Raw genomic sequence first — 14769 nt, 5'->3', positions numbered from 1 at the left:
ATGCTCGCCCGTGCTGTGCCCAAGCCGGGTGCCTTACGGGGATGTCCCCAAGCCCCGAGCAGGGGATGTTGCCGGCCTCAGGGGGCTGCCGCCCCCGTCCCGCCGACTCCTCGCCCGTTTAACCAGCTGCCCGGTGACTGGCGAGCCGGCTGGCTCAACCTCTATCGCTTCTGGCAGGAGGGGGGTTTGCACAATGTCCATCACATCATGGCGCGCAAGTTCCAGCAGTTTGGGCCCATTTACAGGTGAGACGGCTTCTGGCCGGGCTTGATGCCGCGGTGAGGGGCAAGAGGGGATTTTGTGGTGGTGGAGCTGGAGAGGGGCTCTATCCCTGCAATGCCCATGGGGTCTGGAGCTGACATCCCAAAGCGAAGGGGAAAAGGGAGGAGATGTCCATGTCCAGCACCTGGTGCTGAGCAACCACACTCCCGGGACGAGACCTACAGGCAGGATTTTAGGGGGGTACAAGGGGGAGGGTGTTTGATTTGGGGGTACTGGGAGGCGGTGGTTGATCTAGGGAGGTGAGAGACTGAAGGGGGGAATTGGGATGCAGGGCTGACCCCCTCTGCGCCCCGGCAGGGAGAAGCTGGGTGTCAACGAGACCGTGAACATCATCAGCCCCCGGGACGCTGCCACCCTCTTCCAGGCGGAGGGGACGCTGCCGGAGCGGTTCCGTGTCCCCCCCTGGGTGGCTTACCGCGACTACCGCAATAAGCCCTACGGCGTGCTCCTCAAGTGAGTCGGGGTCCGGGGGGAGTCTCAAATGTGGGGTCTCAGGTCCTGTCGCAATAACCTTGGCATACGGGGAAACCGGAGCATCAGGAGGGTGGCGGGGACATTGGGTGACCCTGTGCTTTGCGGGGCTGGCACCTTCCGGGTGGGTGGATGATGGGGGGACACTTCTGACCCCCCAACATTGGTGTTGCACAGGAAGGGGGAGGCCTGGCGCTCGGACCGCCTGCTGCTGAACAAGGAGGTGCTGTCGCCGCAGGCGGTGGAGGGCTTCGTGCCGCTGCTGAGCGCCGTGGGCGAGGACTTTGTGCGGCGGGCGCGAGCCCAGGTGGGGCAGAGCGGGCGGGAGCGCTGGACGGCTGACTTCACCCACGAGCTCTTCCGCTTCGCCCTGGAGTGTGAGTATCGGGGCACGATGTGTCCCCCTGCACCAAACACCCCTAGCAGGGTGCCCCAGGTGGGCAACGCGCTGCGTTTCCCCCAGCTTCATCCCCAGAGATGGGCCAACAAGCTTCTTCACCCTCTAGACCAGAGGGGTGTTCTCTCGCCGGACAAATAGAGAACAACCCGACGCTCTTGATAAAACATTGTTTTATCATCTACTGGTCATCAACCCTACCCAACAAGCGATGCCCCCATGGCTCCGGGGCGCTTGGAGGTGGCCAAGCCAGGTCCCTATAGCCGTGGACATGGCCTCAAGTTGCACCAGGGGAAGTTTAGATTGGATATTAGGAAAAAATTCTTCATGGAAAGGATTGTCAGGCATTGGAACAGGCTGCCCAAGGAAGTGGTGGAGTCACCATCCCTGGAGGCATTTAGACGAGGTTCTCAGGGACATGGTTTAGTGCTAGAGTTAGGCTGGGTTATGGTTGGACTCGATGACCCTGAGGGTCTCCTCCAATTGCAATGGTTCTATGATTCTATGAAATGCTGGAGTTGGCCGCGGGAGGGCGGAGGGGACAAGGACAAGGTCTCCTCGGCCATGTCCCCTCAGGGGTGCTGTGCTTGCAGCCGTGTGCCACGTGCTGTACGGGGAGCGGCTGGGGCTGCTGCAGGACTTTGTGGACCCCGAGGCGCAGCGCTTCATCGACGCCGTCACCCTCATGTTCCACACCACCTCGCCCATGCTCTACCTGCCGCCCGCCCTCCTCCGCCACCTCAACACCAAGACCTGGCGGGACCACGTCTGGGCCTGGGATGCCATCTTCTCCCAGGGTAAGCGTCACCCAAGGGCCCCTTTGAGGGCTTGGCTTCGTAGAGCAGCCTCATCTCACCGGCACGGAGACCTTCTCCTGGCTCCAACCGCCCGGTACAGGGGTTGAGCGGGGCCACCAAGGCCGGGAAGGCTTTCCACGTGGCATCTGCCCTTCTGGAGCCTGGGATGGAGCAGTGGGGAAGCACCTAGGAGCGATGAAGGGCAGATGATGGGCATCACATTGAGGGAGCAGCTCTCCCAGAGGGGCTGGTGGACTCGGAGAGATTTTGGCACCTGGGACAACCACGGTCCCAAGCTGCTGCAGGAGCAGCTCCTGCGGAAAAACCGCTGGCGCGGCGCAGTGATGTCCTGAGGTGCCACACCTGGTGCCTTCCTCCCCCACCAAGGCCACATCTCCATGTCTTCTCAGCGGACAAATGCATACAAAACGTCTACCGGGACCTGCGGCTGCAGCGCAAGAGCACCAAGGAATACATGGGCATCCTCTGCAGCCTCATCGTGCAGGACAAGCTGCCCCTGGACGACATCAGGGCCAGCGTCACCGAGATGATGGCTGGCGGGGTGGACACGGTGAGGAGCGGGCAGGGTTGTCGGGCAGGGAGAAGGTCCCGGCGGGTGCTGAGCTCTGCTCTCCGGCCCCGTCGCAGACCTCCATGACGCTGCAGTGGGCCATGTTCGAGCTGGCGCGGTCCCCGGCCGTGCAGGAGCAGCTGCGGGCAGAGGTCCTGGCCGCCAAGCGGGAGGCGGCGGGGGACAGGGTGAAGATGCTGAAAACCATCCGCTTGCTCAAAGCCGCCATCAAGGAGACGCTCAGGTGGGGAAAACGCCCTCAGCCCCTTCCTTCCCCAAACCTGCGGTGTCGTGCAGTGAGGTGGGACAAGGCAGGGGCCAGACCGTCCCTAAAAATAGGACCTGTGTCCCCGCAGGCTGCACCCGGTGGCGGTGACCCTGCAGAGGTACACCACGCAGGAGGTCGTCCTCCACGACTACCGCATCCCCCCCAAGGTGAGCGCGGCCACCCCGCTTCACGGGGCGGTTCTGGGACCCGGGGATGGGCGACACCAGACCTCGTTGCTCTCTACAACTACCCGAAAGGAGGTTGTAGCATGGAGGGTGTTGGTCTTTTCTGCCGAGTAGCAAGTGGAAGGATGAGAGGAAACGGCCTCGAGTTGCGCCAGGGGAGGTTGAGGTTGGATCTTGGGAACAATTTCTTCCCCAAAGGGCTGTGGGGCATTGGAACAGGCTGCCCAGGGCAGTGCTGGAGTCACCATCCCTGGAGGGGTTGGACAGAGATGAGGTTCTCCGGGATGTAGCGCTAGATTCAGGTTATGTTTGGACTCAGTGATCAAAATGATTCCACGACTCTCTGATTCGATGACCCGTCCCCGCAGACGCTGGTGCAGGTGGGTCTCTACGCCATGGGCCGGGACGCCGAGGTCTTCCCCAAGCCGGAGCAGTTCAGCCCGCAGCGCTGGCTGGCAGCCGGCCCCAAGCACTTCCAGGGGCTGAGCTTCGGGTTCGGCCCCCGGCAGTGCCTGGGCCGCCGCATCGCCGAGCTGGAGATGCAGCTCTTCCTCATGCACGTGAGCATCCCGCCGTGTTGCACTCCGGGGACGCCGTGCCGCTGGGGAGGTGGCACACGGGTCTTGGTACCTCCGGAGTTTTCCATCTGATTTTTTTTTTTTTTTTTTGCCTCCATCCCAGATCCTGGAGAACTTCAAGATTGAAACTATGCGAGCGGTGGAAGTTGGGACTAAGTTTGATCTCATCCTGATCCCGGACAAACCCATCTACCTGACCTTACGGCCGCTCGAGTCCCAGGCGTGAGGGGCCCGATCCGGGGTGACCCCCCCAGCTGCTTTCGCTTTGGGGGACACCCCAACAGCCCGGCAGGCGCTTTTGGCTCCTCACGGCCCCAGGAGGTGGTTTTGGGGACAGCCGAGATGTTTTCACGGCCACAGCCTTGGCTTCGCGCATCCTGGCCTTCGCTCCAACCCGCTCAAGGCTGTGCTTACACCACGGGGGAGATAAACCAGAGCCCCCCCAAAAGGGGACGTGGGGTGGGGGGGTGGGTGCTGCTGCACCCCTCCGGCTGCTTGGGGGTCCCCAGGTCACCCCCAAGGGTGACACCAGGGACCACGGCCACGCTCCCTCGATGCCCTCTAACGTTTTTGCTTCGCCTCTGATTTACTCTGTCATTTCATCTCGCGAAAAAAAGCACCAGGTCCTTTTGGCAGCGGGAGGTTTCATCCGTCCCTCTTGCTGGGTGGGGGTCAGGGCAAGGGGGGCAGGGTCTGGGGTCTTCTCTGGGGGGCCGTGGCAGTCTGGTGAGGGATGGGAAAAGCTCTGGGGGAGCTGTAAATCCAACCCACCCTCTCAGGGAGGCATCAAGGGGCTGCAATAAGGGAGCCTGGGGTTAGGGGGGGTCTCCTGGGAGGCGGGAGGGGGGTCCTGCAGCCCTAGGGACCACCCAGCCCCTTCCTTCTCACCCAGGGTCCTGCAGGGAAACTGAAGCAAATCCCCCTGATGTAGAGATGGGTATGGAGACCCCCTAGTGTGGGGTGGCCCTGTGCCCCCCCCGGGTGCTCACCGTGATGGGGGCGCGTGGGAAACCGTGCTCCCGCTCCAGCAGCCGCGTGCCCAGCTCCTGCTTCTCCCGGCCCCAGCTCCTCGCCGCCTCTTCCAGCTGGGACAGACCCAAACCAGGCTGGCTGTCCCCAAAGCGGGGGGGCCAGAGGTGTCCCCCCACCCCAGATAACCCCCATCGAGTGGGTTGCGGGGGAGCAATACCCACCTGCCTCTCCAGCACCCGCCCGCGGGCTTGTGCCTCCTCCAGCCTGGCCAGCAGCGCCAGCTTCTCTGCACCCCCAAAAACACCCTGGTGGGCATCAGATGAGCAGCAGCAAGGAAAGGCAACGCCAGGTTACCCCCCTTCCCACCCGCTGCTTACAGGGCGAGCAAGCTATCACCCCATAGAGCTGAAGATACCACCTGGGTGATGTCCCCAACATGCCCGGTTACCCCCTGGTGTCACTTTCTGGGGTGCCACGGCTCCGTCCCCCTCCCCGCTCTCACCGGCAAGGCTGGGGGCCGTGGGGCGACGGGGGGCGAGGGCTGGGGGGGCCTGGCCAGCTCCTCCCGCAGCCGGCGGTTCTCGGCCAGCAGCACGGCGTACACCTCCCCGGAGAGGACTGCGCCTGCGGGGTGGTGTGGGGGGACAGTGCGATGGGTCCTGCACCCCCCTGGGCAGAGAAGGGGGCTGGGAATGAGCCTCCATCTCCCCCATGCTCAGGGATGGGTTGCAGGGAGCTCAGGACCTCCTCTGATCCCCCATCAGAAGGGGATGGCCACCAGTGGAGTAGTGGTATCCCGCTCCGGGGGTCCCCGGCACCCACCCCCTGGCTTCTCAGTGCTCCTGCCGAGCTTCTCCTGCAGCACCCGCTCCATCGCCTCGATCACCTGTGGGAGAGGGCACAGCCACCCCCGTGTCACCAGGGCATGGGGACAGCTGGATGCAAGGCTGTGGTGGCCATCACGCCCCCTCCTGCCCGCCCAGGTCACCTTCTCCTGCTGCCGCACCGTCTCCTCCAGGCCCTTGGTCTTGGCCACCTTCTCCTGGCAGCTCCTCAGCCGGGCTCGCTGCTGCCGGTGGGCTCGCTGCAGCAGCACCAGCTCCTGCTCCTGATCGTTTTTCTGGAGGGGGAGGACATGGAAAAGCCCCCAGGGACCTCCATGCTGAGCCTCAAGCCTTGGGGCATCACTTGTAGGGCTGGGAGAGCCTCATGGTTGGGAGTCCAGGGGCTCTCAGGTTTTGGCTATGCGGGTGCCGTGATGCTCTGTCTGCTGCTCCCACCCTGTCCCCCAGGTGTCCCCTGCCTGCATCCCTACCTGGATCAGCTCATTCTGCAGCTGCTGGACACGGTCCTTCAGCCTCCTCATCTCTGCTGTGCTGGCCACCAGGTCACGCTTGAGGGTGGCTGCAAAACCCCACACCACGTCCTTGTCACCCGGCCAGGGACAAGGGGACCCCTAAATTCTAGCCCCTTGTCCCCATCACGCACCAAGCCTGTCCAGCAGCTCCTCCCGGGTCATGACGTCCAGGTCCACGTCGCTGAGCAGAGCCTGGCCCAGCTCCTCCTGCCAGGCCAGGCTGTGCCGCAGCTGCCCGTTCTCCACCTCCAGCCTGGTGACGTGCTGGCGCAGGGACAGGAGGTCCCCCGCCATCCGCCTCAGCGCCAGCTGGTACCTGCCCACCCCCTGACAGCCCAGAGCAGAGACACTGCATCCCACTGCCAGCCTAGGCCTTCGCCATCCTTCCCCATCCATCCATCCATCCATCCGTCCGTCCATCCATCCATCCTTCCATCCTTCCTTCCTTCTCCATCCATCCATCCTTCTCCATCCATCCATCCTTCCTTCTCCATGCATCCTTATCCATCCATCCATCCATCCATCCTTCCTACCTTCTCTATCCATCCATCCATCCATCCTTCTCCATCCATCCATCCTTCCTTCTCCATGCATCCTTATCCATCCATCCATCCATCCATCCTTCTCTCCTCCAACCATCCCTCCTTCTCTGCTGTCCCTCCAAACCTTCTTCTCTCTACCTGCCCAGCTCTTTCTCCACCCTACAGACCTTCTCCCCCTCCCCATTTCCCCATCTCTTCCTTTGGAGGAAAAGTGACTCTCCCAAGGACAGACGGAGCAGCAGTGTCAGAGCTGAGGGGTCAATCTCAAGCTCCAAGCCTTGCAGGGCATTGCGGGTCTTTAGAAGAAGGCAAGTGGTGCAGAGTAATAAAGGGATGAATGTTTTATACAGATGAGTCTGGCTGGGGGGGCTTAGCACCCACGTGGCTGGGGAACAATTTCCCAGGTGATGCTGGGGGGTGGGAAATAATTCCCTGAGGGTTTGTACCTTCCCAGGCTGACCCTCCCGCATCCCTCCCTGCCACGCTGAAGGGCTCCTGGCAGCGGGGACCTTGGCCGGGGGGAGCCGTGTGCCTCCCGCCCCCCCGGCCCCCCGCTCCCAGCCTTGGCGCTGGCCTTGCCGGGGGCCGGGGCACGGGGAGGGGGGGCAGCAGCATCGTGCAGCCTTGGGAAGGGGGGAAGGGGGGGGCAGGTGCAGGAAGAGGCTCAGCTTCTTCCCCCCGCATCTACCCGAGAGCTGTTTCATGCCCAAGATAAAGCCAAACTCAAGGGCTGACACCCGAAACGTTCACTCACTGGCAGCGTAGAGTTGATTTCAGCCTGGCTTTGGTCCCCCTCGCTGTTCCTAATGCCCCCCTCTCCTCCAGCATCACCAGTGCTCACCATCTCCTGCCTGTCCCCGGTGACCTCCTGGGACCTGCGGATCAGAAAGGAGGGGACACCTTTGGCTGGCTGCTCCCAATGGGGTGAAACACCAGCAAAACCTTGGCTGGGGAGCCCTCCCGTGGAGACAGGAGCCTCTTTGGGGTGTCAGGGGCAAAGCTGGTGGGGATGGGGGTGCAGGGGGTTGGGAGCCGGGAGGAGGTGAGGATGGAGATGGGGAGGACGAGAAGGACCCAAGAGAGGGCTGCAAAATCGGTGTGACCTCTGTACCTCTGCTTCTCTGGTGACATTCCCGTCCCACGTGGGAACAGTTGTTTTCCAGGCAAGATGCTGGCCACGGCGTCAGCCGCTGGGAGGGACCCAGCGTCTCGGTGGAGCTGCCAGGGGACACCAGAGCAGAAGGTGAGGATGAGGAGAAAGCTCTCCAAGAAGGGGGACTCTTCCAGCAAGCTCCTTCAGCCCCTTCCCCACAGCCAGGAGAAGCTCCCCTGGCTTTCTCCTGGGGCAAAACCCCTTTGCCATCGCTGCTTTGGGGTCAGGATCCAGCCCTGCCCCAAAAAGCACTGCTTGTGATGCTTCCAGCATCCCCCTTGGATGCAACACGGTGTGGCCACCAGGCTGGAAAACCCCGTCCTGAGGACGGGGACGCTCTGAAATGCCTGGCTTTGAGCATCATCATGTGGCTGCACCATTAAATCGTGCAAATTTGGCTCCGAGCAAAAGCAACCCTGCGACGGGGTGATGTCCCCGTCCCCGGTACTCACCGTGGAGGAGAAGGGTCTGTAGAACAGCATTATCCTGGTGTGCCCTGCTCCCCCAACACCCCACTCCTGGCCCTGCCCGCCGGCACGTTGCCAGGCTCTGCCTGTCCCAAACACACCCGCAGCGCCTGGGCCACCCCCCGTCCCCACGCCACCACCCGAGCCACCGGCCAGGGGGACTTACAGCCACGCCGGGGGGCTGTAGCGTGAGGAAAAGCTGTTTTTCCTGGGCTGCTTCTGCTCAGAAAGGGATTTAGGCTGTGTGGGAGCTCCTGGTTGCTACAACACAACCTTTCCCTTCTCGACTCCTCCCCGCAGCAGCTCAGTGCCCAAAACCACCTGCCTGCACCCCGATGGGCGCACTCCTGGTGCAGGCAGGTGCAGGCAGCTGCCTCTGCTGCTCCTTGACCCGGGGAACCCACATCTCTTCCCCTTTAGCATCCCCTGGAGCATCGCACATCTCATTGCCGCTTTTAGAGCCATGGGGAACAGCAGGCAGCTCCTGTCCCTTGGGGACAGCAACCTCTCGCTGTCCCCAGACCTCAACATGGGTCCCCAGCCCTCTCTTCTTGTCCCCAGACCCCTTCCTTGTCCCCAGTCTGGCTTTGGCCACCGTCGCCTTATCTCCTGCTCCCAGCACTCAGGGAGGTGACAATCAGGGTCCCAGCAGGGCCGGGTGGCTCTGAGGGTGACAGCAGCTGATTTCCATGCCTTGGATGTGCAATGGAAACGCTTTCCCCTCCCAACGCGCTCCTCTGATGTTTAAAATACTCAATTAACTTCCAAGGAGCCACATCTTGGAGACGCTGGGCGGCATCGCGCTGCAGCTCCGCCTTGGGATTTGGCCTGATCCTGACCAGAGAATAATTCCTTGCTCAAACCCCACTTTTATAATATCTTGAGATTGAATTTATAGAGGTTTAGGGCAAAGGATGCTCTGCTCCAACTGCTCCCCAGCCCTGTCCCCTCTTTCGGGTACCACAGAGGCTCTTGTGTCCCCCCGCCGCGGCATCCCGCATCCACCTCTCCTTTGGTGTTTGTTCAGAAACAAAAGAGGCCGGTGTCCGTCAAGGGAGCCCCTCGATTCCTCACCCTGTGCCATCAATTTTTCATCAAAGAGTCGGTAGGAAGTGCGCAATTATCCGCCCCATCAATAATGCATGAGGCCGCGCTCAGCTCGCCCGGGCTGGGCAGCTGTTGGAAGGTGTTGGGATCAGCCGTGGCTTTTCTAGGCTCAGACTACACCTGCAGAGGCTGGAAAACTAGCCCTTAGTCCCAGCCCAAGGCTTCTCAGACACCCCCAATATTCTGGCTGCCGCTGGGGACAGGGACAGGGTATCTGGGGACATTTTCCACTGTTCCTCCTATCTCCAATCCACCCAGAGATAACTCGTCTCTCCTTCCCACAGGGGTCTGGGATGAAAGGCTGAGAATCCACATCTGAAATGATGGAAGCTTTGAAACTCCTGGCCCTTACTATTTTTTTTTTTTTTTTTCCTCCTTCGTTTCCAAGCCTCTGAAGCTTCCCCTGCATTTAGAGCCTTTCATCTGCCCCCCTCCTCCTTATATTTGCTTAGGCCAAGTTTGGTTTTTTTTTTTTTTTAATTTATTTACTTAACAAATTGCTGCGAGACACTTTGATATATCCGGTTAGTTCAAATCTATTCATCTCCAGACGGGCAGAGGAGCAGAACGCAGCAAAGCAAGGAGCAGGAGCCAGCAATAAACCTCCACGGGATGCAGTAGGGTCCCCAAATGGCCAAAAATAGGGTGTACCAGAGGATGCTGCATCCACATGGCACAGTCTGAGCCTGTCTCTGGCCGGGGAGGGGACAGCAAAGCACCCGGAGAGGGGCTGAGGAGGGGAAAACTCATTTCACTTGTGGGCATCTGAGCCTCTGGCAGTGCCCTGGTCTCTTCTGCACCACAATCTCCCTCCAGCCCAACAAATAACACGTCCCCAGATGAGTGTTAAGCCCGATTCCTTAATTGTTATGAAGATGGGATAAGCTCACATTTACATATCTAAGAAAAAAAAAAAAATTGCTGCAGCAGCTTAGGAAGATCAGAGGGGAAAAAAAATCCCATTTTTGCCTATTTTCTGTAACAAAAGCTCACGAAACCATCCAGAGATAATGACGCCTTGATTTCCTTTGCCCATCAACCGTCCCCGTCCCCTTGGGACATGGGATGGGACTGGGGGGGATGTCGTGTCCCCAGCCCCTCCCCGGGGACACTCTGGTACCCAAACCCGTCCTCAGGTCAACATCTGGGCAGATGCCAGTGAAAGGCAGCAAATAAGCGGGGTTTTATCTGATTAAACCAAGGCTGAACTCCCTTCCCATGCACCGGGGCAAGGGGGGGAAGCCGTTCTGGGGGGGCGTATATTAGCCAAAGCATTACAATTCAATTTAGGAGTTAATTGGATTGCATTGAAAAACGTTTAATCTGCACCCCGTTCCACTTAATAGAGACACCACGTTCTTCTGCTTCCCTTCCCAACAAGAAGGATGATTTTCGGGCGGGCGATTACCATCGCTATCCAGCTCCGGGCCCAGCTGCCGGCTGCTGATATCGTGTCGAACAAGGAAATAAAAGCCGTTGGATTACACCGGGTAACCGGGGGAAGAAAGATGCTCCGTGTAGGGACGACTGTTCCCCAGGCTCCCACCCCCCTGCCTGCTTCTTCAAGATAAGGCGGAAAAAAGCAGCCGTGCCACCAGTAGGGACTGCCATTCCTCTGCGAGTCGCTGGTGGTTTATTTTACTCAAAGAAAATGGAAAAAAATAATTTTAAAAAGGCAAATTGGTGGCTAGGAGGAGGCGGGATGACTTTTGAAAGCAAACTCTGGCTGAGTCAGCTCCTGGCTCCCGAAAACCAATTTCTTTCTCCCCTCCCGCTGCACGGGGCTGCTTTGGGGAGGGATGGGGACAGTGGTGTCCCCAAATGATGGTGACCAGGGGGAACTGGAAGGGCAGCGGAGCCTCCCAGTTTGGGTCAGAGCATCCCCCAGTGCTCACCTGTGACCACGAACTGGGGCCAAAACTAAAAAAGCCTCTTCCTGAAATTTAAAAAAAAAAAAAATACGGAAACAGGTTACAACTGTTACCTGGTGTTCCTGTTGGTTCTTTGCAGGGTTTGTTTTGTTGTTGTTTTTTTTTTTTTTTTTTACCTCCTAGGAAAACATCCTTGTCTCTTCTTAAGATAAACACATTTCCAGCATTTTCACCCCCAAGCTTTGAAAAATAGGCAACTGCAGAGGGATAAACCCCAGGTGTCCCCATCACCCCCAGTGATGGGACGTGTCCTTGGCCTGGCAGGCGGTTTATTGCCAATGTGGCCATCAATTTTCATGTTTGCTTATATATCGACTCGATAAAACACCCCTCGCATTGCGGCAGTGAGCGTAAATCCACCAGCACCACCGTGCTGCACCCCCAAACACACAAAAAAATGGTTTTTTGGAGACGGTTTTCTCTTTTTGCTCATGCCCTGGTGCCACGCAGTGGGGACATTGAGGGACCCATCCTCAGCGCGTGGCAAAAAGATAACTAAATAAAAGAGGGAAGCGAATTGCTGAATCCTCAATCTTATTGAGAAGGAAGACGGGTGTAAATATAATCTGGGATCGCATTAACTGATTTATGGGCTTTTTATTAACTGGCTTTATCCAGCGTAACAGGTGTGCTGGGGTAACCCACCCAGGCCCTGCCTGGTTCCTCTGGGTGCTCGGGCACCCATGGGTGCCCATCTCCCCTTCAAACCCAAGCGGGACCAGGGCAGAGCATCCTCATCCCAACCTCTCAACTGCCTGCAGCCCGGCCTCTCCCAGCCCTTTCTGGGGAGCCTGGGCCTAAAGCTTAGGCTGGGCTTGGTTAGGCTGACGCTAGATGGGGCTGCAGCCTGGGGGAGCAGCTTTCTCCCTTTGCAGCACCCTCTCCCTTTGCAGCACCCTCTCCTCTTGCAGCATCCTTTTCCCTTGAAGCAAGGTAAGAAAAAAGAAAATAAAATAAATGACATTTGCTTCTCCCAGCTCCACTTTGGTTTGTAAAACTGCCCAGTGTCAACAGGTCAGCAGAACAGGGATGATGGGAGCAGGGAAAGAAAGGCTTGAAGAAGCGGCGAATGTTTGAAGAGGTTGGAGAAAACGCCTCCCTAATCATTAAGTGCTGCTCGTAAATTATTCATCGACTAGTAAGAGAGGCGCAAATCTATGCGGCGAGAGGGCAGAAGGGTAGGAAAACACGGTTAGGCTGAGCCCAGCATAAACCTCAGCCTAAGTCAACAGAAATCAGCCCCAAATCTTGATAAGCCCAAGGCAGGGGGGGGTTAATGTCCCAGCACAAACCCACATGAAGGTTTTTCTGCCTCCGTGGGACCAGGGTTACCCCATCTCTGATAATATTATATTCCTCATCGCTTTGTTTTCCTCGCTCCCCCTTACACTTTTTAACGAAGGCATTAACGAGCAGATCGGGAGCGGGACCTGGGGCGCCGCAGGGCAGGGATGCGGGATGCGGGTTTGATCAGGCAGAGCGGAGCGGGGAGAAGTGACAGGGCTGTGATCAGGCGAGTGTCCCCCCCCGGACCCCCCCAGACCCGCTGCCGGGGGGGCTGTCGCGTCCCCGCACCATTAGTGGGGTGTCAGCCCTGATTCCCGGGGCTGTCACGAGATGGGTTTTCCAAGCAAATCCCCCGCCTTGCGATGCAAGTGGAGTGAAAATAATTTGCGCCTTAGGGGGAAGAAAAAAAAAGGGGGGGGGTGCGGAAAAAGGCCGTTCAAGGTTGGGTGGAAAAAAATAATCCTAGCAGCAAGGTTTTCTAGCATTTTTGGCAGAGGCTGTCCAGGGCTTGTGCAAAACCTTTCTGTCCTCCCCAGCTTGGGCTGGAAGCATCCTTGGAACAGCTTCTGGCTTTACGGATGCTGGGATGCTCTTGTGAGGATACAGCGAGCGGGACTTGAGGCTGCTCAGGGCATCGGTGCCAGCAAAAGGCAAAGCTGGGGCTGAAAACACCCAGCGATGCCAGGGCTGGATCCTGCGCAGAGCTGAAGGGTGCTGGGGCTTCTCTGGAGCCCAGGGGGAATTTGCTCCATCAGTGCTGGACCCCGCATCCTCATCGCATTTAAGCTGTACCCGCCTCCGCACACCCCATTACAGGTTGCTATTAGGCCAAGCATAAAGCAGCCGTCACGGCCGGAGAATAGGAAGCAATAAAGCTCAGTGGATTGGAGGAATTAAAACAGCTGGAGGAAAAAAAAATAGCTTTTCTGTGTTTTTATGGTTGTTATTTTATTGCTAATTTTCTTCCTGAATAGCGGGGAGAGGGATTGGGTTGAAGGTGGAGTTTGGGCAACACAGGGTCCCTCCGCCTCCCCCCTCCCAGCTATTTAATAAGCAGAATTGAGGTTTAACGACCTGTTATTTTTAAAGCCAGATGGCTTAAAGTACAGGAAGATATTAGGACCACGAGGGCTAGGTTTGAATTCATCCAAGGACTCCATTTATCAATACAAAGGGCTGGAGGAGGAGAGCAGCTGCCTATTTTATTTTTTTTTTCTGGAGCTGAAAGGTATGAGCTGGAGGTGCCTTGGGTCTCCGACATAATGCAGCGGTAATGGGAGAGAATTTGCTAAATGGATTTGGGATTGAGCGCTCAGATGGGAGCTGCTGCATCCAGGCCGCCCCCAGCAAAGTGACAGGGTCTTGTCCCCAACCCCGGTCCCTGGGCCACCCAAAACCAGCCGAGGACAGAGATGTGGGCACTGATGGGAAAGTCTCCTCCGGGCTACTTACCTGGCGATAAAATGGGCACATGGGGGCTGCCCGTGGCTCTTCATCCCTCCCAAGTGTGACAGTGGCGGGGTCCAATTTGGGGAGAGCATCGCTGCCCGATGGGGTCAGGAACATCCCGGGTCTCTGGGGAGGGAGAGGACATGGTCTGATGGGGCAAGGTGGGGGCATGTTCCTTGTCCCCCATCCCCGCTTCCATATCCCTGATGTGCCACCGGGACCAACGTGACGGGAAAGAGCCAGAACCCCTACCAGATGCTGCCGGCAGCCCTAATGTGATTTTCCTGCCCCTCATTTCCCGGCTCTGCGAGCCCCGCTCTCCTCCCCGCCAGCCTGGCTTTGATAGACTCTGCTCTAATCCGGTTAGCGGGGGAAGTCGGGTCTAATGGAATAAACGATGGAGTCCGCGCGCTCCCCCCTGCTGCCAAGGTCACGCATGGGCACCCATCCTGGCCTCCGCAGCTCCCAGTATCAGGGCAGGTTTGGGTGCTGGGGTCCTGTCTGGCCGCTGGGATCCCCGCAGCGAGGTTTGGCACCCCAGCGCCCGCCGATTTCTCTGCCCTGGAGCCAGAATTAGACTCGGTGCCCTCTCCAAACCGACCGCGGCCAAGCGGCCCTCGCTGGGGCTGACTCCGTGCCTGCGCCTGGCCTGGCCTCATTAGCGCGGCTAACGAGGGCAGCGAGCACCCTCCCTCCCCGCGAAGCCCCGTGCCCTTCCCCATCGCTGCCTCATTAACACCACCGGCATCAGCATCATCGCCCCGCGCCGCCGCGGTTCGTTCCGCCGCCGGCCCCGACCTCACCCCAGCTCCTCCAGCATCAAATCCGGGGTGAAGCCCCCAGCCTGGGTCCCGCCGCTCTCCCCCTCCCCGGGGATTGGCATCATGCAAAATGCAACAGTTTAGGCTCAGCCTGCAATTACGGCGGCCGGCTCACAGCTGCTGCCCGCCGCACC

The 14769-nt window shown here is 58.9% G+C and overlaps 2 protein-coding genes across 2 annotated transcripts in view; one reads left to right on the top strand and one right to left on the bottom strand.

Moving 5' to 3' along the window:
- Positions 1–3775, top strand: LOC135992653 (cholesterol side-chain cleavage enzyme, mitochondrial). Its single transcript, XM_065641970.1, has 9 exons — positions 1–245; positions 580–735; positions 931–1130; positions 1744–1947; positions 2358–2518; positions 2596–2762; positions 2875–2953; positions 3340–3531; positions 3653–3775. The coding sequence occupies exons 1-9, from the start codon at positions 1–3 to the stop codon at positions 3773–3775; spliced, it is 1527 nt and encodes a 508-aa protein (XP_065498042.1).
- A 360-nt stretch (positions 3776–4135) lies between these two features.
- Positions 4136–14769, bottom strand: part of CCDC33 (coiled-coil domain containing 33) — a 35116-nt gene continuing 24482 nt past the window's right edge. The window contains exons 13-23 of the mRNA XM_065642108.1: positions 13818–13940; positions 7532–7638; positions 7175–7295; positions 6010–6205; positions 5837–5925; positions 5510–5641; positions 5344–5407; positions 5024–5145; positions 4743–4826; positions 4539–4659; positions 4136–4272 (exon numbers count right to left, since the gene is read on the bottom strand). Of these exons, the coding sequence (XP_065498180.1) occupies positions 4136–4272; positions 4539–4659; positions 4743–4826; positions 5024–5145; positions 5344–5407; positions 5510–5641; positions 5837–5925; positions 6010–6205; positions 7175–7295; positions 7532–7638; positions 13818–13940 (1296 nt within the window). The remainder of the gene's footprint in view (positions 4273–4538; positions 4660–4742; positions 4827–5023; positions 5146–5343; positions 5408–5509; positions 5642–5836; positions 5926–6009; positions 6206–7174; positions 7296–7531; positions 7639–13817; positions 13941–14769) is intronic.

The sequence above is a fragment of the Caloenas nicobarica genome, chromosome 10 (assembly GCF_036013445.1).
Source record: "Caloenas nicobarica isolate bCalNic1 chromosome 10, bCalNic1.hap1, whole genome shotgun sequence".
In the NCBI taxonomy this organism is placed as follows: Eukaryota; Metazoa; Chordata; class Aves; order Columbiformes; family Columbidae; genus Caloenas; species Caloenas nicobarica.
This window is presented reverse-complemented; position numbering and strand designations above follow the sequence as displayed.